This window comes from Gekko japonicus, unplaced genomic scaffold (assembly GCF_001447785.1).
Source record: "Gekko japonicus isolate JY-2015 unplaced genomic scaffold, Gekko_japonicus_V1.1 scaffold1302, whole genome shotgun sequence".
Lineage (NCBI taxonomy): Eukaryota > Metazoa > Chordata > Lepidosauria > Squamata > Gekkonidae > Gekko > Gekko japonicus.
The window spans coordinates 324,436-352,380 of NW_015173167.1; the positions used below are offsets into that span (position 1 = coordinate 324,436).

A 27,945-nucleotide genomic window follows, 5' to 3' on the forward strand; every position below is an offset into this window, starting at 1 on the left:
CTCTTCCGCCGCCACCAGTGGACGCGGGTCATGCTCGTCTACCAGGAGGACAAGGAGCAGCGCAACTGCTTCTTCGCCGTCGAGGGCGTCCACGCCGTCTTCCGCGAGGCCGCCCTCCACATCGAGGACTTCGCCTTCGACGAGGGCGCCAAGTACGTCGACGACGTGGTCCGCGCCATCCAGGGCGGGGAGAGAGGTGAGCGGCCCCCCAGGACCCGGGGTGGGGTGGGGAGTTCGGTCTGCTCTTAGGCTCCCGTCCGGGCTGAGCCCGTGGATTCGAATTGGGCAGCTTTGCAGAGGATTGCACCGCGAGTAGAATTTCCACCAGCCAACTGGTCTACCTCACAGGGTTGTTGGAGGACGAAGGAACCGTGTATAGCCCCCTGAGTTCCTTGGAGGAAAGGCGAGCTAGTACTAGACAGTTGCTCGGCTGCAGATCGACTCCTACGCTCTTGGCTGCACGCTTAAAAAAAAAAAAAGTGCCCGTTTTTCTGCAGTGCTTGGAGCGTGGCCCGACGTGCAACCGAAGGTAGCAGTCGCTCCGGGAAGTTAAGCCACAGCTGCTTGCGCTTTCCGGTAGGCGCAGCCCATAGCAGTGCCGGCCCGGAGGAGAGCTGGTTTGGGGAGCGCCGGTGGAGTAGCGTGTGACAAGGGAGGGTGGACGGTAACCTCTCCGTGTCCCAACGCCGTAGGCAGGGACCTGTGCTGTGCTTTGCCGGTGCGGCGCGCATTCTAGCCTCAGGGGATGGTGTCCAGATGGACAACCGGCTCAGGACCTTTTGAGCGACACAGCACGAGTTTAGCACTTGTGGGTCAAAGCTCTTTGCTGGTTGGTATTTTCCTGAAGATACCTTTCCCCCCATTTTGAACCTGTAGGCAGATTGCCCTCAAGTTTATTTGCCAAGCGCTGTACTTTGCAAAGCTGTGTGTGTTTACTCAGAAGTAAGCCCCAGCGAGATCACCATACTTGCCGGAAAACGTGCACCGGGATTTCCTTCTTAACTTACATTTGACTTAGCCTTCCGGAAGCCCTGTGGTCATTGATATCCCCATTTTATAAGGGGAAAACTGAGGCTGAGAAAGATCAGTTTGCCTATGGCTGGAGAGGGAGTCTTTCCTGGTAGAACTTGAGTCCAGATCTTCCGGATTCCACCAGTTCCTAAACTACACTGGTCCCCTGTAAGAGGTTCTGATACGCTTCTTATTCCCTTGCTGATGTGAAGTTCTTTTACTTTAGTACCAGCTTTCCAAGGTTGCTGCCCTAGTGAGTGGGAGAATGTTTCCCTTCTGGTTAGCATATGTTAAGTACCTTCATGTGCATATAATAACTGAACATTTTGAAACTTGCCATGGGCTATGATTAACAACAGAGCTCCGTGAATGGGGGCTGCACATTCCACTGCTGAAGAGGGAGATTGCACAGAACTATGTTTTATGGGAGGCAAAGTAAACTTTGGAAATTGGAATGGAGGGGTTAGAAACACAGGTGTCTGCCAGGTTTTCCTCCAACTTGAAAAGACTATAAGAGGCTATGGCCACATTGGTGCACTGGGGAGCACTCAGTCTCAAGGAAAAAAGCAGATTAAAATAAGTGAGACCTTTTCAAATGGTTATTTTAAAACAATGCAGATATAGGGAAAGGGTCCACTTGTTTTCAGTGATGATACAGACACTGGCCAATAGGGGCCTCTAACAGATATGCAGTCACAGTACACATGGCACTTCCAACTGCAATACATACACTAGGGTAATACGGTTTTCTCATAATAATATTAGCTGGAAGAAAGATGTTTGACTCCTATGTAAGAAACTGTAGGAATGTGAGCCAGAGGCTAAAAAACTGTGAGCTAGCTCACACTAACTCAGCTTAGAGGGAACACTGCTTCCAACTGCAATGAATATACTAGGGTGATACAATTTTATCATAGTAACAATAGCTGGAAGAAAGGTGCTTGACTTATGTGTAAGAAGCTGTAGGAATGTTGTACTTCTTGGAAAGTCAAATAGTTACCTGGACGGCTGACACGATTTTGCACTAGAACAAAGTTTGCATCTAGTGGCGCCTTTAAGACCAGCGAAGTTTGTATTCAAGGTATAAGCTTTCATGTGCATGTGCACTTCTTTCAGATACAGATTTTGCACTGTGCAGGCAGCGGCTGTTAGATCAGGAAGGTATAGGAATAGACCACAGATATGACGGGTTCATTGCAATAGGGCCTCTTCTAGATTCCGTGCCATCTAGCCTATTATTTTGTCCTGGCTTTGCTCTTCAATAACCACTGAGCATCTCTTTCACCAGCATCACTGAACTTAACTGTCTCTATAATCTTGGAAATTCTGATCTTGCACCTCCTAATTTTGCTCCTACTTTATCACTTAACCTTTCCCTCGCTTTTGTCTGGGGCAGATTTTGATCGAAACCAAGATTGAAAACTGTTGCAGGGATTTGTCTTGCGAATGCCAGGCTTTAATACTTGCTCATAATGTCATCTCCCCCCCCCCCCCGCTCTTCTTGGAACTGACCTTCTTATTACTTGCTGGCTTTTTGTAGGCTGCTGGAAGGCTTGCTACATGCTATTGCTGTCCAGTGCTATGTAGTAGTCTGGAATGAAAGCAGCTGTCCGTGTATTCTTCTTTGTTTCTGTGGATGGATGGATCAGATGCAGACTGAGAAAACTGAGAATGCAGCTGGATCGTGACTTTGAATGTGCCACAGACTTTGCTGGACTGTTTTTGCTATACACACACACACACACACACACACACACACACACACACACCCAAGCACAGCATATATATACACAGTGGTGTGGTGGTTCCAGATCTGACTCAGGAAGTCCCTGGTTTGATCTTGCCTCTGCCGCAGGTACACCAGATATTTATAAGCAAGGCACTGTCCTCTCAGCCTTGTCATTCCATTGGCGGCATGGGGGTTCTCGCTATCTCTTCTCATACTGCTCTACCTTATAGGGCTCTTGTCAAGACCATGATAATATAGCTGAACATATAAGCTACGAGATGCCCAGTTTGGTTTTCTCCTGGAGCATTTCTTCCTCCTGCTGTTCGTAGAAGTAATGGCATAAGGAGAACTCGGAACAAAGGCTTAAGGTAGAAAAGGCTTTGTAAAAGGTTAAATATTTTTCAGAAGCGTGTTACGAATGGGCATCTCCATAGGAATCTCAGTAGTGCAGTAAAATTAAGTGCCTGTAGTCGCTGTGCCAGTGCTGGAAAGGGGAGCGCTTGCTTGGGTACCATTATCTTCCAACACCTGTGGTGAGCAAGTCCATCCATTCACCACATCTTGGCACGACATGGGTTCGGTCATGCAGTTAAGAGTGTTGGGGTAGTATCTGGGAGACCCAGGTTTTAATCGCCACTCGTGCCTTGGAAACTCAGTGGGTGACCTTGGGCCAGTCACACACTCTCAGCCTAGCCTATCTCACAGGGTTGTTGTGATGAGACCGGAAAGGAGAGGACAGTGATGTCAGCCACTCTGGGTCCCCGTTGGGGAGAAAGGTGGGGTATAAATGAATACAGTATAATAATTGATGCTTGTGTGTATGAGATAAACTTGGACTGATTGGCATACCTTTCAAACGCCCCCCCCCAAAAAAAAACCCCTCCACATGTCAGTTTCAACATCTCTAACCTGTGAATCAGTGAAGGGGGATCAAGAGATTACATATGTAAATTCAGTTAGAAACTTGCACTGGAGAACAGAACAATATGTGGCAAGGGTAAATTAGGTCCAAGTGTTATGGTCCAGTTCCTTCCACCTGTGCCACAATCTCCAGGTTAACTTTGCTGTCAAAGCCAGCCAGCCCTCTTAATTCCCATTCTGTTTAATTGCTGTTAGTATTTTGCGAGCGAAGCATTTTCCACGGTTCTTTCCTCTCCCCCTGAATTTGCCCCCCCCCCCGATGTTTTCCTCAAAACCTGGAATGTATGAAGACATGTCTGTTGAATTAGATGACGAATTAGATTGGGTTTTCAGGACCTCCCTTTATTGTTTCTTACCCTGATCTGAATATTTCGTGCTCTTTTGGGGGCTTTCAGGCTGACCTCTCTCAAGAGCGGCAGAGTCTGTCTTTTGTGGTGTTTCCTGTTTTTACTCCAACTAGGAAGTTGTTCTCCAGCAGGTCACACACTGATGGCTTTTGGACTCATTTAGGCAGCAGAGAGCCGATTTACAAGGAGTAGTGGGGGTTGGGATGTACCCGGGGAAACGTCTTGTGCGAGACCGAATTGTTTATGGCAGGCGTTTGTCAACATGCACTTGAAAGGCATTGCAAAAGACAGGCTCAGCTGCTGTCCGGGGACACTTATTAAACACTGTCTCAGTTACTTAGTCCTGATTCTCCCCCTCCCCCCCCTTCCTCTCTGTGATACACTTACATTGTTTGATGAATTCCACTCCCATCAGTTCTGAAAGCATACATAAACAGTGCAATGCAAAAAAAAAAAAAAATACACAAAACCCCAAACCGTCATTGGTTTTGGTAAGAAATGCCCTAAATGCAAGCATTCAAGAAACTCATAGAAGGCTTTCTGTCAAACTTTTAAACATAACCGCCACGCGGGATGTCATGGAGCTCCAGATCAAGAATATCCATGGGAGGAAGCATCCACCAAACAAGTGGCGAGCAATGCTCCCTCTAAGCTATGGAGTCTTGTGAGCAAAAATGCTACTTAGTAAGCTACTGGCATTAAAGATGTGAGCGAGTGATTTGGCCACTGCATAAATCAGTTTGCTCTGGAGCCACCCTTCCTGAGCGAAGACAAAAATGTGTGAGGCAGAGGCTAAAAAAACTGTGAGCTAGCTCACACTAACTCAGCTTAGAGGGAGCACTGGTGATGGGATTCACAGCCTTTACAACCAGTGGAAGATTTGCTACTGTTGGCAGTGGAACATAACTAATGTGTGTGGCTGTGTGGCTCCTTAAAAGCAACATGTTGGCTACAATTCTGTGCACCTCGTGTGTAAGTGCTGTCAAGCCATTTTGGTGGTGTGTTTAGGAGCACGGACTTGAATCTAGGAGAACTGGGTTTGATTCCCCACTCCTGCACATGCAGCTGCTGGTGTGACCTGAGGTCAGTTACAAGTTATTTCAGAGCTGTTCTCTCAAGAGCAGTCCTCGAAAGAGCTCCCTCAGCCCCACCTGCCTCACAGGGTGCCTGTTGTGGGGAGAGGAAGGGAAGGCGATTGTAAGCCTCTCTGAGACTCCCAGTGAAGGGCTGGGTATAAATCCAGTCTCCTCCTCCTCCTTCTTTATGGCAACCCTTTGAATTAATGACCTTGGATACATCTCTGTTGTTAACAGCCTTGCTGAGGCCGTGTACCTTACCTGAGAGTAAAGGCACAACAGGATAGTTCTGAGTAAGCATGGATTGGTTTGCACTGTTAAATGTAGCATCTTCTTCTTCAGTAGCCAGAAGTGTGCTGCTTCCTTATCTCTCTAGTCTAACACAATCCTCTTGTGGATGCAGGATTTAGGGAGGGCGCTAGTTTAATAAGCAAAGCCACCCTCCTCTGTTCCTATTTTTTGCATGGAAGTCGGTGTTAAAGGCCAAGGAAGTATTTGTCTTCACTCCCATGTCTGCATAAAGGCCTTCTTGTTTGTTTGCTAGATTGTCCTGATCTCTGAAAGGGAGTTTGACACCAGCGCAAGAAACTCAGCTTGAGCAATCCCTGCATTAGAACCTGCCCTTAGAGAACCCCGAGCATCAGGTTGTTCCACCAGCATCTTGCCTGATCCAGATCAATAGAGATTGTGCGAGAAGCAAGATATTTACACAGGACAACAAAGCTGATGACCATTTGCTACAGCCCAGGGCACTTAAAGCCACTGTTTCCCTAGTCCACTTCTTAGAACATAGTCCACTTCTTCTGCCGTGATGTCTACAATATTTTTAAAAGTTCAGAATACACTACACAATAGACGTTGGGCAGCAAACATGAGATTTCTAAGCATTGCAAGGGAGAAGTGAGGGGGGACCATGGGTGTTCTGCAGGGAAGAAGTGGCTTCCTAGCTCTTTCTGAAGTAGGTGAGCAAATGGGGGGAGGGGCCTGCAGTAGAAGATGGAGGGGGGGAAGCAGCAAGGGGAGGAAGAGGTGCTTAACCCTTTCTCTGTTGTGGTTTATGCTTCATAAAACCAACTACCCAGAGGTTGCCCAGGAAAAACAGCAGGCAAGGAGAGGGTTATGTACTCTGCTGCCTCTTTTTCTCCACTGTATGTCCCCGACCCCCCCCCCGACCACAAGGGTTAGGGATCCCATGTTTGCCTAGCAAGGGTTTCCAACTGCCTGGAGAAAAAATGCCGTGCCCCTTTAAAAAGGTAAGGGTTCCCTTGCTCGAAAGCCAGTCGAATCCGACTCTAGGGTTGCGCTGCTCACCTCCGTTTCAAAGCCGAAGAGCCAGCGCTGTCCAAAGACGTTTCCGTGGTCATGTGGCCGGCATGACTAAACACCAAGGCGCACGGAACGCTGTTACCTTCCCACCGAAGTGGTACCTATTCATCTACTTGCAATTTCTTGCTTCCGAACTGCTAGATTAGCAGGGGCTTAATGGGATGTTATTTATCAAGTGAAGTTATTTACCTCCATACTGCAAAATGCTTCAGCTGCCCCTTTCCACACATTAAGCTTTCATTAAAGGGACAGGAAATTTTTCTCCAGGCCTGTTGGCAACATTAAGTCCAGCCCCCAAACAATATATGATGTGGGGGGGGGGATACACTGGGCAACACATGTTTTGCTGAATGGGGGGGGACCTCCCCTCTGACTTCCCCTTTCTGGTGCATAGTGTAGTAAAACTTCCACACTTAAAAAGAGGAATTGATCTGCTTTTCAGGATCCTTAGTTCTAAGAATGCAGAAATCCCCAGGAGTGCTCCAAAAAGGAAACGTTGCATGGATGACCAAAAAAACCTGATACTTAACCTTTCATTCTTTTATAGTGACTTTGCATATGTTACGAGTCTGAGAGATGTTTTCTTTTGGCCTTGCTGAATAGAGAGGCTCTTCCTCCTCAACCTTGGAGAGATCCCGTTGAGTATTGCATAAATAACAAAGGCATTTTCTGGAAGCAGCTATCAGGGGAGCGCGTGAATTCCTAACTCTTCAGTAATAGAGCCACCAATTTAGCAAAACAACTGGGACCTAGATAGCTTGTAAAATGTTTTTTTTCCTCCAAAAAGGAAAAATCAGATGAAAGAATCAAGTGGTGTAATGCTTAGTATGCATTAGAACAAAATTCCCACATCAGTGTAGTTAAGAGAAGGTACACTGCAAAATTTGGCTCAGACCAGACACGATGCTGGCAAAGTGTATGTTTATACCAGAGTCTTCTGTAATCACATATAAAGCAAGGCTGAGGGCTTGCAGCAGCAGCACAAAGTTTGAGTCCAGTGGCACCGTTAAGATTAATAAAGTTTAATTCAAGGTATAAGCATTTGTGTGCAAGCACACTACTTCATGGGGCTGCGGTGGCTCAAGTGGTTAAGATGCTGAACTGCAGACCGGTCCGGCGAGAACAGGTCGGTAGTTCGAGACCCGAGTGCTGCATGATGGAATGAGCTCCCGTCTCTGGTTCCAGCTCCAGCCAACCTAGCAGTTAGAAAGCAAGACATTGCAAGTAGATAAATAGGGACCACTTTGGTGGGAAGGTAACAGTGTTCCATGCGACTCGGAATATAGTCATGCCGTCCACATGACCATGGACATGTCTTTGGACAGTGCTGGCTCTTCGGCTTGGAAATGGAGATGAGCACCGCAACCCTAGAGTTGGATTCAACTGGCTTTCAAGCAAGGGAAACCTTTACTTTTACCTTTACACTTCTTCATAAAGCTGAGTTAGGGCCAAGGTAAAGGTTCCCTTGCTCGAAAGCTAGTCAAGTCCGACTCTAGGGTCTCGGTGCTCATCTCCGTTTCAAAGCCGAAGAGCCAGCACTGTACGAAGACGTTTCCGTGGTCATGTGGCCAGCATGACTAAACACCAAGGCGCACGGAACGCTGCTACCTTCCCACCGAAGTGGTACCTATTTATCTACTTGCAATTTCTTGCTTTCGAACTGCTAGGTTGGCAGGAGCTGGAACTAGAGACGGGAGCTCAGTCCGTCATGTGGAAACCCGGGTCTCGAACTGCTGAACTACTGACCTTCCACAGCCTGCAGTTCAGTGTCTTAACCACTCCCACATGATCTCCATGGGGACTTGAAGCCATATGATGGGTGCAAGTCCCCCCTCCCCCGAGTACTCAGTCAAAACCATCGTGTGGGCAGGGAGGAGAGGCTCCTGCTTCCCCTGACACATGCTGTTTTCCTGAACCAAAATGGCTTGCACCATTATGGGGGACACCCCCCCCCCGCACATGCACTGAATGCTTGAATATGCAGCTACCTCGGTGGGTCAGATTGGGAGCCCCTCCTCCATTCTGTGGTCCCAACCAGAATTGGGCCCTTGCAGTAAGATTTAATTCTCGCTGGCCCTTTGCAACTGGTGTCCTGCTGCAGCACCAAAGCCTGCTGAAGCACCTGTGGCTTCTCCCCCGTACAGTCATCAGTATAACGTTGGATTAAATTCCACAGAGTTTAGCAGGCCTAAGTTATGCAGAGTTCTGTGGTAAAGGCCAATAGCTGAATGGCCTTGAGCAGTTTAACTTTAAATCATGATTTAATCAACAAGAGGGGAAAGGGTGATTCAAAAGTTCAAATTAAAAAAAATGTCCGTGCATATGTTCCGGTGTAGCGCAAACTAATTGGTTGCCATATCCATAAAACCTCAGTTGGGTATACTTGAAGGTTCTTAAGCACTGTTTTAGAAAATTATATGCACTGTATTGCTGATGGTTAGATCACTTTTCGAAAGCTCAGGTAGGGAGAAATCTTTCTTAACCTCATACTACCTGGCAGGGCTGATTCACACGTTACATAGTCACCACAGAGGATGCAGGGTCCGCCAACAGATATGTCATGTCATGTGGGGTCCGTGCTGGGCACTCAATTCCCAGAGGTGTGGAAGTCCAACTTGCGTGGATCGGGACCGCAGCACGTGAGGAGAAGAAGCTTCAGCCTTTTTATCTTCAAGGTTTTCCTGACCTGAGATGCCCCACTGGGGAAATTTACACGTACTGATGTCTGTGCCTAAGTTTCTGTCAAGGAGACAAATAGCTGCCCCCAAGGGCCGATTCAGGTCATGGAAAAGGGGGGGGGGGGGGGAGGAAGTCTGTAGCTCTTCCTCCTCATGTATCGTGGCCGCCATCCAAACCCAGTAGAGAATTGCACTGCCAGTCAGGGGACCAAATAAAGCTGTGGTCTTTAGCACTAGTGCCGTGATAAGCAATTGCAAAACGAAAGCTTCCTTGCTGGTTGCCGATAGCAACATTCTGTGGAAACATGGGTTCTTTCCTGTTGCCCCTTGAACGTAGGAGCAGTATTATGCTTTCTTAGATTGTTTTTTGGGGGAGAAAGAAATGCAAGCTCTTCACACACACACCCATCTCTGTGGTCAAAGAGGACATTGCTTGGCTAGGAAGGGGAAAGCTCTTTGTCTGCATCAGGAGCTGTGAACTGGGTTTTTTTTGAGTGGGGTTTCCCCCCTTTGCAGCCAGGTCCCTCATGTCTTCCTAGGAGAGTGTCTCTGCATGCAAATTGTGCTTGGCAGTTGTGTGAAACCTGTCTGAGCGTAATTTATGTGTGTTTAGGTTCCTTTAAACTAGTAAGATGTTTTTTAGTGTTTCTGTATAAACTGTACAGTAATATAATCTTTACTCTGACATGTTCCTGCTGTGCACAGCCTTTGCTCAGGCAGTTAAGGGTATCGTACTCACCCCCCCCCCCCTGTATACTTCTGGCACAGGTCAAAGTGCCTTATCAGTGCATATTTGAAGTAGAAACTGTTCCAGGTTTCTTCATTCCTTTTAGGTGTTTGTTCGGTGCCTGAGGAATTACTTTGATTTCCCTTAGAGAAGAATGATTTTGGGGTAGATTACAGCCATGTGGTAGAAAACAAAAGAGGCAGCTCAGGTGATGCAAGGGGCTAGAGGGCTTTCTCCCCGGGAGTCAAAAGTTTCAGGACCTTTTATCTGATGAACTTTTAGCATGGAGATGAGCAAATTCCCCCATCTCAGTCCAGAATGGGCCCAGGTCTGACTCCATTGTTAGGATTCTTGGGAGGTAGAGGGAGCTAGGCAAATCCGACTCATTCCAAATGCTTCCCTGCCAACCTTCTACTTTCTTCAGCCTCCCCAGCCATCGGGTTTCCCTCTTTGCTCCCTTTTCGTTGTTCAGTCACACAGTCGAGTCCAACTCTTCGCGACCCCGTGGACCACATCACGCCAGGCCCTCCTGTCTTCCGCCGTCCTCTGGAGTTTGCTTAATTTCATGTTTGATGCATCGATAACACTGTCTAACCATCTCATCCTCTGCCGTCCCCTTCTTCTTTGACCTTCAGTTTTCCCCAGAATCAGGGTCTTCTCAATTGAGTTCTCCCTTCTCATTTGGTGGCCAGAGTATTTGAGCTTCAGCTTCAGTATCTGGCCTTCCAGGGAACAGTCAGGGTTGATTTCTTTTAAGACTGACTGATTTGATCTCCTTGCAATCCAAGGGACTCTCAAGAGTCTACTCCAGCACCATCGTTTGAAAGCATCTAGTCTTCAGCGCTCGGCCTTCCTTATGGTCCAGATCTCGCAGACATACATTACTACTGGGAATACCATTGCTTTGACCATACGGACTTTTGTTGGCAGGGTGATCTCTGTACTTTTTATTATGCTGTCTAGGTTTGCCATCGCTTTCCTCCCAAGGAGCAGGCGTCTTTTAATTTCACGGCTGCAGTCACCGTCTGCAGTGATCTTGGATACCAGGAACGTGAAGGCTGTTACTGCTTCCACGACTGCCCCTTCTATTTGCCAAGGAGTGATGGGTCCGGATGCCACGATCTTAGTTTTTTTTGATGTTGAGATTCAAGCCAACTTTTGTGCTTTCCTCTTTCATCCTTAGCAAAAGGCTCTTTAGGTCCTCTTCATTTTCTGCCATTAGAATGTGAGGTTGTTGAAGTTTTTCTCGGCAATCTTAATTTTGGCTTGTGATTAATCCAGGCCGGCATTTCACATGATGTACCCTGCATATAAATTAAATAAGCAGGGTGACAATATACATCCTTGTCGTACTCCTTTTCCTATGCTAAACCAATCAGTTGTTCCATATGCGGTTCTAACTGTTGCTTCTTGACCCTTATACAGGTTTCTCAGGAGACACGTGAGGTGGTCTGGTACTCCCATCTCCTTAAAGACTTCCCACAGGTTTATTGTGATCCACACAATCAAAGGCTTTAGCGTAGTCAATGAAGCAGAAGTAGATGTTTTTCTGGTACTCCCTTGCTTTCTCCATAATCCATCAAATGTTGGCAACTTGATCTCTAGTTCCTCTGCCTCTTTGAAACACAGCTTGTACTTCTGGCAGTTATCTATTCATGTGCTGCTGAAGCCTAGCTGGTAGGATCTTGAGCATGACCTTGCTAGCATGTGAAATGAGTGCAATTGTGCGATAGCTTGAACATTCCTTGGCATTGCCCTTCTTTGGGATTGGAATGTAAACTGACCTTTTCCAATCCTGTGGCCACTGTTGCATTTTCAAAATTTGCAACATTTTAACAGTGCAGCATTTTAACAGCATCACCTTCTAAGACTTTGAATAGCTCAGCTAGGATACCATCACCTCCGCTAGCTTTGTTATTAGTAATGCTTTCTAAGACCCATTTGACTTTGCACTCCAGGATGTCTGGCTCAAGGTCAGTGATCACACCATCGTGGATGTCAAAAACATTGAGGTACTTCTTGTATAGTTCTTCTGTGTATTTTTGCTACCTCTTCCTAATCTCTTCTGCTTCTATTAGATCCCTACCATTTTTGTCCTTCATCATGGCCAGCTTTGCACAGAACATTCCCTTGATTTCTCCAGTTTGCTTGAAGAGATCTCTAGTCCTTCCCATTGTATTATTTTCCTCTATTACTTTGCATTGTTCATTCAGGAAGGCCTCCTTATCTTTCCTTGCCATTCTCTGGAAATCTGCATTCAGTTGGGTAAATCTTTCTTTTTCCTTTGCCTTTCACTTTCCTTCTTTCCTCTGCTAGTTGTAAAGCCTCATCAGACAGCTACTTTGCTTTCTTGTATTTCTTTTTCTTTGGGATGGTGCTGATTGCTGCCTCCTGTACAATGTCACGAACCTCCAGCCATAGTTCTTCAGGCACTCTGTCTATCAAATGTAGTCTCTTAAATCTATTCTTCACTTTCACTGTATATTCATAAGGGATGTGATCTGGGTCAAACCTGAATGGCCTAGTAGTTCTTCAGTTTAAGTGAATTTTGCAATGAGTAGCGCATGATCTGAGCCACAGTCAGCTCCAGGTCTTGTTTTTACTGATTGTATAGAGCTCCTCCATCTTTGACTGCAAATTATATAATCAGTCTGATTTTGGTGTTGCCCATCCGGTGATGTCCATGTGTAGACTTGCCTCTTAGGTTGTTGGAAGAGGGTGTTTGCTATGACCAGCATGTTCTCTTGACAAAACAGTTAGCCTTTGCCCTGCTTCATTTTGTTCTCCAAGGCCAAACTTGTCCATTATTCCAGTTATTTTCTGACTTCCTACTTTAGCATTTCAGTCCCCTATGATGAGGAGGACATCTTTTTTTGGTGTTAGTTCTAGGAAGTGTTGTAGGTCTTCATAGAACTGGTCCATTTCAGCCTCCTCTGCATCAGTGGTTAGGGCATAGACTTGGATTACTGTGATTTTGAATGGTTTGCCTTGGATTCGGACTGAGATCATTCTGTCATTTTTGAGATTGTATCCTATTATTGCCTTTTTCACTCTATAAAGGCCACACCATTTTTTTTCTACAGGATTCTTGGCCTCAGTAGTAGATATAATGGTGTTCTGATTTAAATTCATCCATTCCCATCCACTTTAGTTTTTACTAGACCTCAGACAAGACCCCTATAGACATAGGTATCTGAAGAAGTGAGCAGTGACTCACGGAAGCTCATACCCTGCCACAAATTTGTTAGTCTTTAAGGTGCCACTGGACTCTTGCTCTTTTCTAGACATAGATATAATAGAACTCCCAGACCACAAACCTGCCGGAACAAACTGACGCTTCGGTCCCAGATTAGCAACACTGAGAGGACACTTACAGTATTGGTGTAGTACAAGACCCAGGGATCTTGTATGCTTGTGACTTCCTGCTGATAAGACTTCCAGGCCCAATGATAGCCCAAGGATCAGCCTTCCTTTTGGATCCCCCTCTCCTCTCTTACTGCCATGGGGCCTAAGTGAAATGGCCTGAGCTTTATTATGAGCCAACCTGTGCTTCAAAAAGCTCACTGTTTGGAGTAGAGGTAGTTTCCAAATTTCGTAGTTCCAAAAACTCAGGTGGTAGGAGACCAAGATGGTAACAGTTTGCTTGAACTTGCTTATCAAATGTATCAGCTTCCCTATATGCCTCCTTGCCTCCCCCCCCCAGTACATATTGGCTTCTCCCCGCCCCCAACTCAGTTGTGTCTACACTTCTAGCCAGCCAGTCCTGATCACTTCGTAGAGATTCAGTAATCTGCGCACTAACCTTTTCTTAATGAAGTAGGCAGTTATATTAATCAGCTATGATATTTAGCCTCATTGACTTGCAAATCATTATGCTAATGTATCTTAATCAGTTTGACAGTTTGACAGTTCTCTGCCAGGAGTTATTATGGGGGGGGGGGGGGAAACAGGAAAAAAATAGTTCGTTATCTGCTTTTTAGGCCAGAACATCCCGTTGACACAGGATGGTTTTTACTGATCTTTCTTCAGTTAAAGGAACGGAAAAGTTGTGGCGTTATTATCTAGGAGTGGCGTTAATATCTAGGAGTGTCCCTATCTGAGCCGGGTTCACATGAGACTCCCATGAATGTAATTTCTTAACTCGAGTACACAAAGAGTTATATGAATGAAAAGTCTGGCAATAAGGCCCAGGTCTTCTGTGCCTGATACCCACTGCTGTAACAAGATTTAGCTATGGACTTTCATGGTTTATAAATTAGGCTTCGGGAGCTGATGTGTTCGAAGGAACTTAATGGAATTAGGAACTGGACTTTTGTGGAAACTCAGTGAAATTAGCCTCATCAGTTAATGTGAGTAGGAAGAATTGGGGGAGGCAGCAGAGATGGGAAAGTCCCCATTGCTTGTGCAATAGTGTACGACCACTGAGATCGCGGGCTAGATGAATAACTTCCCATGTCTTTAGCCCTGCATTTCAGAAGTCTTCCGGCATAACACAGTTACCTGATAACAATATTCAAATGGTATTTGATAAAGTATGCATGCACGCGAAAGCTCATACCTTGAATAAACCTTTGTTGGTCTTAAAGGTGCCATTTCTAAATTTAATGTTCAAATGGGTGCAATATCTCACAGGAAGCCGTTATTTTTGCATCTCCTTCCCCATACTCTTTGGAGGTGGGCCTGTGTCCTCTGACCTCAGTGTACTCTAAGCTGCTAGGGAGTCTGATCCTTTTGCACCTAAGAGTCCAGTATGTGCAGTTAAAATCAGACACATTCCCTCATTTCACCTTTCCTCTCAAGTACACTGTTAGCTTCAAAGCAGTCAGGGCCCTTAAAGGTTTACAGTGTTTACAGTACAATTCACCCAAAGAGTGATTAACACTTGGAATTCACTGCCCCAGGAAGTGGTGGCGGCTACAAGCATGGACGGCTTCCAAAGAGAATTAGATAAGCATATGGAGCAGAGGTCCATCAGTGGCTATTAGCCACAAGGTATAGATAGGGACTCTGGGGCAAGTGATGCTCTGTCATCTTGGTGCTTGGGGGGGGGTCAACAGTGGGAGGGCTTCTAATGTCCTGGCCCCACTGGTGGACCTCCTGATGGCACTGGTATTTCTGGCCACTGTGTGATACAGAGTGTTGGACTGGATGGGCCTTTGGCCTGATCCAACATCTCTTATGTTCTTATGTAATGTTCTGGACCAGTGCAGAAGAGGAGCATTACTGAATTCTCTCCCGTACAGGATACCATAAAGTGTTAGAAGTTCAATGAAGCCTGCCCCCCCCCCCCCCCCCCCCTCTTATTCTCTGACTGACTCTCCACTGGCATCAACATTCCTTGTCTCTTGGATGGCAATGAGCATGTTCAGTCCTTATCGGGATTTTTTGGGAGGTTCTTCGCAGGACTGAGAAGTTCAAATACCGGCTCGGTGGTTGCCCTTAATACCTGTCATTTTCACAAACAGCTGGAGTGCTTGAGGAATAGCTTCTCACCTGTGTTTTCCATTTATTTCTGCAGTGGTGATCATGTGTGCCAGCAGCGACGCAATAAGGAACATCATGTTGGCTGCCCATCGGCAAGGAATGACCAATGGAGACTATGCTTTCTTCAACATAGAACTCTTCAACAGTTCGTCATATGGTAAATTATTTCTTTTCCTCCAGGATGTCATAAGCCTTTCAGAAATATATTACAGATAATGGGGGGGGGGGGGCTCAACACTCGGGTGAATCTCATGCCACCCCATTGATGAGCTGGCATGTCCAGGCCCAAATGCTTACCTTGAACTGCCACCATGGTGGTGTCTGGGAGCCACTCCAAACCCCAGGCAGCTACTGGCATCTGCCACGGCCAGGCCCAAGCGGTTTCCAGCATCCACCACTGCAGCTGAGCCTGGAGCAGTTCCTGATGTACACCTCTGCAGTGACCAAACCCTGAGCAGCTCCCAATGTATGCCTACGCCATAGCCACACCCTTAGTGGCTCGCGGTGTGTGCTGCTGCCATGGCTGGCTTCTGCCACCACGGCTCAGCCCAGCTGCTGTCGCAGGCGGGCCTGGAATGTCTCCCAGCATCCGCCACATTCAAAGCAAAGTAAGTGCATTGCTTGCATAGACAACGGTTCTTAGTTTCTTATGAATTTGGGGGGGAATTTAAACATTTCAGATTTTTCTGCACGCCTGGGGAGTCCCCCAAGTGTGCTGAAAAATCTGTTTAGCCTCCACCGGCCCTGATCCACAGATTTAGCTATTAATAGATTGAGGCCATGGGTGGCTAATAGTATATAGATATTCTAACATGAGGTACTGTAAGCCTTTAAATATGCCATCATCGTATTACTTTTGAGGCTAATGTACCTTTTGATGAAGGTGTTAGCAGATTAAAAAACCTAGAAATTAATGCACCTTTTACTTCTGTATCCTGCTCTGCCCTGACCTGGATGGCTAAGGCTAGCCCAAATCTTGGAAGCTAAGCAGGATCAGCACTGGTTACTATTTGGATGACAGACTGCCACAGGAAGTGGTGGCGGCTACAAGCATGGACGGCTTCAAAAGGGAATTAGATAAGCATATGGAGCAGAGGTCCATCCATGGCTATTAGCCACAAGGTATAGATAGGGACTCTGGGGCAAGTGATTCGCGGTGCTTGGGGGGGTCAACAGTGGGATGGCTTCTAATGTCCTGGCCCCACTGGTGGACCTCCTGATGGCACCTGGTATTTCTGGCCACTGTGTGATACAGAGTGTTGGACTGGATGGGCCTTTGGCCTGATCCAACATTGGCATCTCTTATGTTCTTATGACCAACCAAGAAAGTCCATGGTCGCTACGCAGTGCGAGGCACTGGTAAACCGCCTCTGTGATTCTCTTGTCTTGAAAACCCTATGGGGCCACCGTAAGTCGGCTGCAACAGACACACACACACACACACACACACACACACACGCTCTGCCACCAAAGAAGTGAAAGCAGAATTTTAGACCCACAAATATCCTGAGAGAGAGGCAAATCTGAGAGACCAGTGTTCCAGAGACTATCAAGTGAGCTTCATAACCAAACCAACATTAATTTGAAACTGTTTTTTTAATGAGTGAGCCCCAGTGGTATAGACACTGCACCGGACCATAACAAAATAAGTTGGTTGAACTACACACGGGCAGTTGGATCCACAAACATATTTATGTTGGAGTAGTCCATGAAAACAGAACCAGTAAGTAGCAGAATTACAGCCGAGCTGCTAGGTATTGGACAGGTCATTTGAGCGGCCTGCTTCCTTGCGTTTGGCTTCCCTCTCCGTTATGTGACCGTTTGTACACGACAAAAGTGGTTGGAGTAGCATCAGATGACTGTGTGGTTGGCTAGCCTCATCTTTTGAAAGCAAACGTCATTCACATCAGCCGATGTGACAATATCGTGCTGTAAGTTTCAGCTGAGATCGAGGCCGGTAATGGATTTAGCTGCAGCTGGAACAGTGAATGGAGAAGGTAGTCTTTGGTCCAGCATGTTTCAGTGCCGGAGCAAATGGCAGCTGAGCAAGCGTGTGTGGTTTTGTGGCTCTTGTAAGCTAATTTGAGGCACAATTTTCAGGGCTTGACTTCAGTGCTTGGATTTATTTAAGCGATTCCAAAGCGGTCAGTTGACCTAAATCTGTTTATGTTTTTCAGCTTAACTGGCTAGTGAATCATAGCCAAAAAGACCAAAAACAGATAGATCTCAGGGGAGGGGAGAGGGAGATAACTGTAGAAGACTGGAGAAACTACACGTCCTAGGAAGCCCCGTATCCATTTTTCCAACTTTTTTTTTTAGCACAGTGTAACCTTGGGGCTTTTGCTTTAAAAGGAGAAATCAACACGGGAGGGGGGAGCTATTTCCTTTTGCACTATTGTGCTGCTGAAAATGGTTACTTTCATGCTGCTTTTTACTTGTGCTGGAGAAGAACTACAAGTACATTCACCTCATTAGGGGTAAAAGCAGCTTGAGGTGGAAGTCTTCAAGATGGCACAGACCTCATCAAGTTGTTGGGGAGGTTCTTATGATAGTTGTGCCCTGGCATTCTGATGCCTATAAAGCCTGTGCCCAAGCCTTAATTGGCACTGGGGATCACACTGAAACTCTTCCCAATGTGCCTGCCTGTTATGGAGCTTTGCAGGATATGGAACTTAAAGGGGCGGGGGTAGAATAATGTTTTCAAATACAATGCAATTTCTTGCCATGAGCGTGTGGCAAATATTTGTCAAAATGCATGTGGGTTTTGGTCTAGAGTCATCCTAAAAACTTGCCTTATTGGTATTTTCCAGGTATATTTCTGCTTCCAAATGTATCCAGGCTTTCTCGGGAACCCCCCCCCCCAAAAAAAAAATATCCAGAGAAAATCCAGGATATATGAAGGAATTACCAGTAGATCCGAAAGCAGTGGAGGGGCGGGAGCAACCACCTCTCATCTCTTTGTCAGGATTGTACTGCAGTCCCTTTAAAGTTTAAAGGGACTGCAGAAGACAGCCCGAGGATTGGCTGTACCCAGGGCTATTTTTGGGCAGGAACGGAGTTCCGGCTGGCTCCCGAGTTGGCCACGCCCAGCAGGAACTCATTAACATAATAGACCACACCCAACAGCAGAAACTTATTAGGATTGGCTACAGTGGTGTATGGCCTAACATGCAAAGGAGTTCCTGCTACAAAAAAAGCCCTGGGTTTTGACAACAAACAAGGTAAACAGAATAAGAAGCAAAAGGTCGGTGTGGCTGGATGTCCACACTTCTGGTAACATGGGGGTGCAGCCTAATAAGATAATGAGCTGTGCTGTTGGGGGTGTGGCCTAATATGCTAATATGTTTCTGCTGTTGGGTGTGGCCTATTATGCTAACGAGTTCCATCTTTTTCTACAAAAAAAAGCCCTGGCTGTACCGCAGGGGAGCAGTCTGTTCCAGCTGGCTCAGCTTGGGGTTGGCTTTTTGTGCAGCCTGGTTTAAACCAGGCTACAGGAGAACCCAGCCCCAGAAGCTGCTGTGCCACAGGGAGCAGTCTGGTAGCCGTGGCACAGCGCATCCCGGGGCCAGCTTCTCCTGCAGCACAGTTTAAACCATGCTGCAGGAGAAGCCAAGCCAGCCCCAGGATCTGGCTGGCTTTTTAAAAAAATCATTATTTTTCTTCTTGGGTCTATTGGACCCAGAAAAAAATAGAATTTCTGAAAAATCCTGGATCAGCTGCCTTGGTGGCTCTTGTGAAGGCAGAAAGGTGGGATGTGTAGTCTGTAAAATAAATATTTAAAAATGCAACTTCTGCTGGAATAGTGGCTGGAGAGAGAGCCCAGGTGCGTTTAGACTGTTTGAAAAAGGGCCCCTTCTCTTTCAGTAAGAGCAATTGGGAAGGGGAAAGCCATCTTGGGGGAAAAAGAAATGTGGCTGTTTCAGTCCATTCTGCAAACCACAAGACACTTGAGCAAGCGTTATCTTTAGGAGTACTGAAAACGTCTGGGCAATGGGCTGAACAAACCATTTTTGAATGTTATGATCACCTGTGAACCAGGTGATCATAACAGATTGCTTTACCTTGGCACTGTAGGACTCAAGCAGCTGCTGAAGAGGTTTGGGGCCGTGCAGTAGCTGTGCCTGCAAACTTTAGTTCTTCGTGATCTGTCACCTGGGCAACAGCTGTGGTTACTTGCTAACTTTCTTCATGATGTCCTGGCCTTTGGAGGTTGGCTTTTTTTTTTTTTTTTGGTAACCAGCTCATAAGCAGCCAGTCCCAGAAGCTCTTGCTCCTGTTGCCGTTAGTTGCCAAGAAAGTACAAGGAGAGACTTTTTTCAGGCCAGTCAGTCTTCAGTGAACTTTGGATCACGTGTCAGAACTTTGACCACTATTGGGGGACTCGAGTTCCTTTCAAAAATGTTCTTTCTCCTTGTTTGGGTCCCTTTCCTTGTGGAATGCTAAACTTTCAATACAGCAAGTGACTTGAAACAAGAAAAGGTGTGGGTGGGTAGGGGGTGAGTTACAACTCCCATCAGGTGTTGCAAAGCCATGCATGCATGAAATGCTGCTGATCCGGACAGCTTGGCAGTCATTATCTTCTTTTATCAGTTAAGACCTAGACAAACACTGAACAGTTGTTTTTAAGATTGTATTGCACCATTTATATGTCTGGATCCTCTGTGGCAGCACGCAGTAATGGCAAGCATGGAAGGAGAGCTACATCAGGTTGTATATGAGAAAAGTGCATACATGAAAGGCCAGGTGTGCTGCAGTGTAGTGATGATGATGATGAGATTGGATTTATACCTCGCCCTTCACTTGGAGTCTCAGAGCGGCTTACAAACTCCTTTCCCTTCCCCTCCCCACAACAGACACCCTATGAGGTGGGTGGGGCTGAGAGAGCTCTTGACACAAACTGCTCTTTTTCAAGGACAGCTGTGCCAGAGCATGTGACTGACCCAAGGTCACATCAGCAGGTGCAAGTGGAGGAGTGGGGAATCAAACCCGGTTCTCCCAGGTTAGAGTCTGCACACTTAACCACTACACCAAACTGGCTATCCTAGTGTTAGGTTATGTTTGTTTTATTTTTTTCCAGAACACTTTTGTACCGCTTTTTCATCCACCTTAGAGTCTGCATGGTGGCAAAAAAAAACCAAAACGATCAAAATAAGCTTTAAAAATATGCATTATAAAAAGCAATTAAAAACAGCAGCAGTTAAACCATATAAACAGGAAGGAGGGTCACTGAGGGAATGGCAAATGATAACAGATCTTTACCCACTGACTGAAGACCATGATCAAGGGGCACAGTCTAATCTCCATACAGAGGGAATTCCATAATTTTGGTGCCACTGCTGAGAAAGCCCTTTCTCAGGTTGCTGCCCATCTAGCTTCAAATGGTGAGGCCCCAAAGAAGGGTTCCTGAAGATTACCACAGTGATCTTGCAAGTTCATATGAGAGTAGGTTAGTCCCAAGCCATATACGGCTTTAAATGTCACTACCAGCACCTTGCCTTGAGTGCAGAAGCTCATTGGGAGCTAGTGTAGGCGGACCAAGACTGGAGTGATACGGCCCCTGTAACACACTCCAGTCATCATTTTGGCTTCACAGTTCTGTACCAGCTGTGTAACTGATAAACACTCTTCAAGGGCAGCCCCATACAGAGTCCATTGCAGTAGTCTAATCTGATGGAAAAACCCATCACCAAACAAAAACAAGTGTGTCCCAAGCAGCTGAACAACTCTGATAAATCCCTTTCCTGATTGTGACTGGTGATCATCGTGTGAACTGAACCAGTGGGTGCTCGGCCATCCCTGATTATCATAAGCCTCATCCGTTGAGTTTTGTTCTGCCTGAGCTGCTATACTTTTGGCTGGCCCTGACAAGCATGCCAGATATGTGGACCGGTCTTGTCTCCCATAATGTTTAGTTCTATTTTGACAGGTATACTTGACACTAGCCATTTAGTCTGAGATGGGCATCATTAAATTTAGTTACCAGTCCACTGCCTCCCAGTTGATTGAAGAAAGATGGAAAACCTTATTTGTAGCAATTTAAAAAAAAAACACCTTAAAATGCATTGGCAGTTATCAGCCTGTCCATCCTGGACTAGGAAAAATAGGTTGAGTTTTCAAGGGGCTTCCAACCCTTCAATTTTTCTCTATGCCCTTCCATTGAAAGAGTCTTCTCCTTCTTGGCTTCTGAACTGCTCATTTCTGGTTAACTCCCGAATCAGCCCTTAATCGATCATTTCCAGCTCCTTGATGAGAAAGGGCTGATGGACTTAATTACTCCTTGCAGCCAAAGTGAATGATCATCGCTAGTATTCTCATATTGTAAAAATTACGAGCAATCGATCTAGCAGCAAAAAAGTAACTGAAGCCTAACCCTCATACCCCCAAACACACCCCAGAACAGAAACTGGCTAATGACTGATTCCTAAATGTTGTGATTCTGCAAGATTAAGAAGTTGAGAACCAGATGCCACTTTAAAAGAAGTTGTGAAAAGACAGTGGGGAGGAGTGACAGTGACAGGGAGAAGCCAGGGACATTTGCTGAATCAAATTTACCTTTCAGTAACTGTACAGGATGTTGCTCATGCAGATGTGTGTTGCCAGCTATTTATGGGGGAGATGGTGCTATATAAAGTTCCCTGTGGAAGCACCATGTTAATTCCACTGCCGACCGATTGCAGAAAAGGAATGCTTCAGTTCTGTTTTGTCAGTTTAGCCTTTGTATTTTTATCTATGACTGGCTTTCTTATTTCCAAATGGGTAAAAATGAGACTTTTAACCTTTTGGTGCCTTTTTATAGCATTCATAAACCAACAGTTTAAGGTCACAATCTTCCACTCAAGGTTTCTTCTGTATTTGCTTGTCAAATAAACAGCCTTCCAGTACAGTTTTCTGATCAAGCCAGTCCTTTGGTGTCTCTTCCTGATAAAGGACTCATACACTTATTTTTTTCTTGATTGACTTACTAAATTTATATCTCACTTTTCTGCTCAATCAGGGCCACCGAGGAAGCAAACAATTTTTTTTTAAAAAAGCATTATAGAAACAGATACAACCAAAACGAAAAGGCCTATTTAAAAACAAAGAAACAGCAATTAAAATATAGGGCGGAAGGAGTGATTATTGAGGGAATGCCAGATAGAACAAAAAGCATCCACCCACTGGTGGAAGACAATGATACAAAGAGACTGATTAATATCGCTGGGAAGGGATTTTGGTGCATGACTGAGATGTAGGGTTCCCAAGTACTTACCGTGATCCAGCGGGGGAAACATGCTACCCGGCTGGACCATTCCTCCATGTAATGCACCATGCCGTCGCCAGGAAGTGACGCTGGGCGACGCTCTGGCAATGGGACTGAAAACCCGATGGTACCATTGAGTTTCCAGCCCCATTGCCAGAGCGTCGCCCGGCGTCACTTCCTGGTGACAGCATGGTGCGGCGCGTCTGTTGTCCCCGCAGGAATGATCCCACTAGGACGTCTGTGTCCCCCGCTGAATCACGGTAAGGACTTGGGAAGCCTGCTGAGATGACACTTTCTCAAGTTGTCACTTGCCTAATCTCAGAAGGGAGAGACACTTGAAGTGGGGCCTCAGAGGATGACCACAGCAACTGTGTAGGTTTTTATGGGAGTAGACAGTTCTTATAATATGCTGATACCAAACTGTATAGGGCTTTAAATGAAGGCATAGAACCAACGAGATTGGCTGGAAGAGATGTCTCTGTTCCTTTCCCCCATTTTCTTCTTCAATTATTTTGTTTTTCTCTCATTTTCTTTAACTATTCTTGAGCGGAGGGCTGTGGCTCACTGGTAGAGCATCTGCTTAGTATGGAGAAGGTCCCAGGTTCAATCCCCAGCATCTCCAGGCGATGTGAAAGACCTCTGCCTGAGACCCTGGAGAGCCGCTGCCAGTCTGCATAAACAATACTGACCATCATGGACCAATGATCTGATTCAGTCTAAGTCAGCTGCATATGTTCATGCATGTTCTTGGTTTCACATGTAACATTTTCAGTGTAAAAACTCAGATTACTGCTCACAGTGAAAATGGGTTCTTGGGCTCAAGACATGTGCATATTTTCCTTTCATTCTTGCCCAAACCTCCCTGCAAAGAATTTTGTGCGTTTGTCACAGACCTTATTCTCCAAGCCAGAATGTATGTTTGTTTTTTTAAAAAAGAAAGTACATAATATTCTTTTAAGAAAAAGATTATTCGGTTATTAATGACATATGTTGTATTACAGACACAGGTAAGCATTTAATTAATTTCTTGTTACTGAATGTTCTGATTTCAAGGGGAGAGACTTGAGCATGTGCTTAGGTTTCAGTCAATCAAACTGAAATCATTTTAGCCTTAGTGTTTAGACTTGGATTGTGTTCATAGTATTATGTTATCAGGATCCAGGGCTTTATATTGCTGACTACCCTAGTAACACATCAGGAATATAACTGCTGAAAAGGGGGAAAACGAGCTCTTTATGGTGACTGGCGTGGAATTGTAAATATTTTTATTTCTCCCTTAGGAAATGGCTCATGGAAGAGAGGAGACAAATACGACCTTGAGGCAAAGCAAGCGTACTCATCCCTGCAGACAGTCACACTACTGAGGACAGTGAAACCTGAGTTTGAGAAGTTTGCCATGGAGGTGAAAAGTTCTGCTCAGAAACAAGGAATCAATGATGATTACGTAAGTAACATGTTTAAAACACTCTTCTTGTTAAATCTGAGGTGACAAAGTGGCCTTTTCTGAATTGGACTAAAACGTCTGGGTGTTCACAGATGCTTTCTGAGAACTCTTTGTGGTAGCCTCCTTTTTCCTAAACCATTTGCAGAAGAAAATTGCTCTGTTTGTTCACGGTCACCTGGAACAGAGTTCCTTTTGTCTTTATCCTTGCCCATCGTGGGGCATCTAAGGATCCAGTCACCCTTAATACTTTTTGGTACCAATCCTTTCCAAGGTTCACCAAAAACTACAGCATATAGTATCCATCCTGTGCTGCGGCATCTACACTGGCTACCTATCTATTTCTGGATCCAGTTCAAGGGGCTGGTACTCACCTTTAAAGCTTTAAACAGTCTGGGATCATCATGTCTGAGGGGACCGGCTGTCTCACTGTAATCCCCTTCGTACGCTGCACTCACATCACACAACTTGTTGGTGGTGCTGGGTCTCCAAGAGAAATGCTTGGCTACCACCAGGACAAGGGCCTTTTCTACCTTGGCCCTGTCCTGGTAGAATGCCTTTCTGGATGAGGGTCAAGCCCTGGGGGACCTTCTGAGCGTCTGTAAGGCTTGCAGGTGAGTCCTGTTCAGGGAGGCCTTCTTCAGTTCTTGTTCTGTTGGCCCTCCGGGAACTCATCCACCTATTCACTTTGCTATATTTCACTGATCATTTATGAATGGCCAGGGCCTGTTGTCATTCTCTTATATATTATGTATTTTTATATGCAGTTGTTGTTTTATTGTTGTCATCCGCCCTGAGCCTTTAGGAAAGGATGGAATAGAAATCTAGTAAATAAATAATAAAATAGTAGGGACAGAGTATCCACTTGCTGTCAGTCACCATCAAATTAACTTATCACAGCCAATCAACAAACTGAGTTTTTGTTTAGCTGTATGGCTTGATAATGATAGCAGTCTTAACATATGCCATGAATAATGTGAAGCTCTGTGCACTCTGACTACAGGTCTGTCTAGGCCATGTACAAGGCACAAGAATGAGTTTTATTGATTGTTTTGACTTGGAACAGGAGCTCTTTGACCAATTTTGAGAAGTCTGGTTTTAGCTAACGTGCGTTCTCCCTTGAGGGCCTCAATCTTTTTCCATCTTTACCAACAGATAAAATTAATAGCTTGCAACACTTATTTCTCCTAGGGAAATAAGGAAGGGACTGAACAATTCTTAAGCAGAAATCATTCAATACATCAAAATCTCTAAAAGAAAGTCTTCTATTACACATGAGCAAAGTTTGAGTCCAGTGGCACCTTTAAGACCAACAAAGCTTAATCCTGCATGCACATGAAAGTTTATACCCAGAATTAAACTCTGTTATTTTGCATTTTTGTGTGTGAGTGTGCCCATGCCTGGAAGTCATGGTGCCCTCCGGTGACTCCGACTGGGGCATGGAGAACGTTCAGAGAAGTGGCTTGATAGCCTGCCATTGCCTCCCAGCCCTTGTGTTCTTTGGAAATCTCCCATCCAAATACTTGCCAGAGTCTGCCCTGCTTAGTTTCCGAGATCTGACAAGAAGAAGAGGAGATTGGATTTATACCCCGCCCTTCACTACCCAAAGGAGTCTCAGAGCGACTTACAAACTCCTTTCCCTTCCCCTCCCCACAACAGACACCCTGTGAGGTAGGTGGGGCTGAGAGAGCTCTGACAGAAACTGCTCTTTTTCAAGGACAGCTCTTATCAGAACTATGGCTTGCCCAAGGTCATCCAGCAGGTGCAAGTGAAGGAGTGGGGAATCTGGGCTTGCCTGGGCTATCCAGGTCAGGGCAGAATTAAACTTTGTTGATCTTAAAGGTGCCTGCCACTGGACTCAAACTTTGTTCCGTTGCTTCAAACCAACATGGCTACCCACCTGACTCTGTTATACATGCAAGTGTTCTGAACCTGGAACTCCTAGCAACAGGGCTTAACTGCCCAGGACCCAGGCTCAGCTCTTCAGAGGATGTATTCTGGGACATCCCAGACCTGATAAGCAGGCAAGACTTTACCTTGGATCTGTAGGGAAGGGGCCACTAAAGCAACGGTTCTGGCAGAGACTTCCTGAGAATGCTTCCTTGTCAGTATTGTCAGTTGATGGCCTGTTCTTGCAAGGGAGGGTAGATACCAGCTTCACTGGTGTCCTGTCTCAGAAGCTGGGCACTTCCCCTTTAACTGGGAACCGATCTGCACTAGGGAGGTAGGCCCTTGAATGCATGCCTCCCTGCAGAAATATTTCAGTCCTCTGTAGCCTTCACACTAGTGCTGGAGCGACCTTCTGGATTACCTAGGCCCTGTTCATTAGCTTTAGTCTTGGTTCCACCCTTCCACAGTGCGCTGTCCCAGGTTCTGACACCAGAGTCTTAAGGAATGCACGTAGGTGGTTCTCCATACTCTAACCAGTCATGAACAGGAGAATTTCAGGAGGACCATCTTAGTAGATTGCTGGATTCACAGAACACTAGTAAGTAGGTTACCAATGGAGAAAGGAGCAGGCTCTGAGATAATGCAGCATAAACGATTACAGGGGAAACAGATGAAAGAAGATTTAACATCATCTGAGCCATGGCTCATTGTAGAGCACTTGCTTTTATATATAGGTGGTCCTACATTCAGCCTTAGGCATGTCCTGTTAAAGGGTTTCAGTAGCAGATTAGGGAAAGGCTTGAGATCCTGGAAAGCTACTGCTAGTCAGACATTACCCATTTGGAGGGACCAATTTCTGATGAGTTATAAGGCAGTTTCATATGTTCAAATCCAGAATTTAATAGATTTTCACTGAGGGCTGTGGCATGGGTCACATAGAACTTGTATTCCTACAATTGCATAGAGGGTGAAGAGAAAGAAGAAATAGCCAAGACCACACCTCAGTGTTATATAGGAACATCTTTGTTCTGGATTGTCTCTGATAGTAACTGCCACTGTTACACTTTCTGGTCTAAGTTTTTGAATTCTGTTGCAATGGAAGAATAGTGTCAATTTCCAAGTATTTCCAGAAGTAGAATGAAAGTTCTGTATCCTTTTAGTAGATCAAATAGTAAGGGTGGTGAAGTTATCCTCCTTGATAAACTAAAGTTTGTTTTACCGTGTATCGTTACAGAAGAGGTAAAGAAACAGAATGTAAATGCAAAGAAGTACCGTGGCAAAAACAAACACAAACTGATAAAAAAGTGCAGAGTTCTTCCTCCAAAGCAGTGGCTGGAATGCACTATTGTACAGCATCAAGCAGTGTGACTCAGATGTTTTTATGGAATCTTTCAATAAATAACGAATGTTAGCTATTTGGTGTTAAATTCAGTCAGTGGAAGAGCTGCTATCACAGCAAAACAATCACACTGTTGGCACGGTCTGCTTTGGCTTTGTACCTGAGCTGCTGAATACACCACTTGACAGACAAGATGTCAAAGAGGTAGAGAACACCCCCATCCAAGTCTTTGGCTGTTCAGGGGCACTGAACTGTAATCTCGGCTGTTTCTCCTTCTCTTCCTCATGAGAACACCCTCTGTGGGGCTGCTGTAGGAATAAAAGTCCTTTGTCAGCCATGGCACAGCCCTTATTGAAAGTCTACCAAGTTCTTGTAGTTGCAGATAGTGGAAGCAGTCACTTGGAACTAAAAGCTGTTTTATACAGACCTCGACAAAAGGTTAATGGGACATAGTATGCCTAGTAATTTCTGATGCCCCCCAAATGCAAATCAGGTTCCTAAAGAAAGCTGCTTTAGTGAAGTGAAATGCAGCCGCAGAACTGGAGCTTAAAAGGAGTGCTGCAATCAGCAGAGAATATAAGAGTTACTCAGCAGTCAAGATTTCTTTTTTTCTTGTCAAAAAGAAACTGCTTTTTGTTTTGTTATCTTGGAAGCCATGGACAGCGGGGATTGCCTGGGAACATTTAGAAGGGGCATACAATGACATCGCTGGCTAAAAAGGCTAAAAATATTGCTT

At 45.6% G+C, this 27,945-nt stretch overlaps 1 protein-coding gene across 1 annotated transcript in view; it reads left to right on the forward strand.

The window, feature by feature from the left end:
* Positions 1-27,945, forward strand: part of NPR3 (natriuretic peptide receptor 3) — a 52,917-nt gene that overhangs the window by 557 nt on the left and 24,415 nt on the right. The window contains 3 exon segments of the mRNA XM_015422521.1: positions 1-196; positions 15,334-15,456; positions 23,820-23,983. The exon segment at positions 1-196 is cut by the window's left edge and continues 21 nt beyond it. Of these exon segments, the coding sequence (XP_015278007.1) occupies positions 1-196; positions 15,334-15,456; positions 23,820-23,983 (483 nt within the window).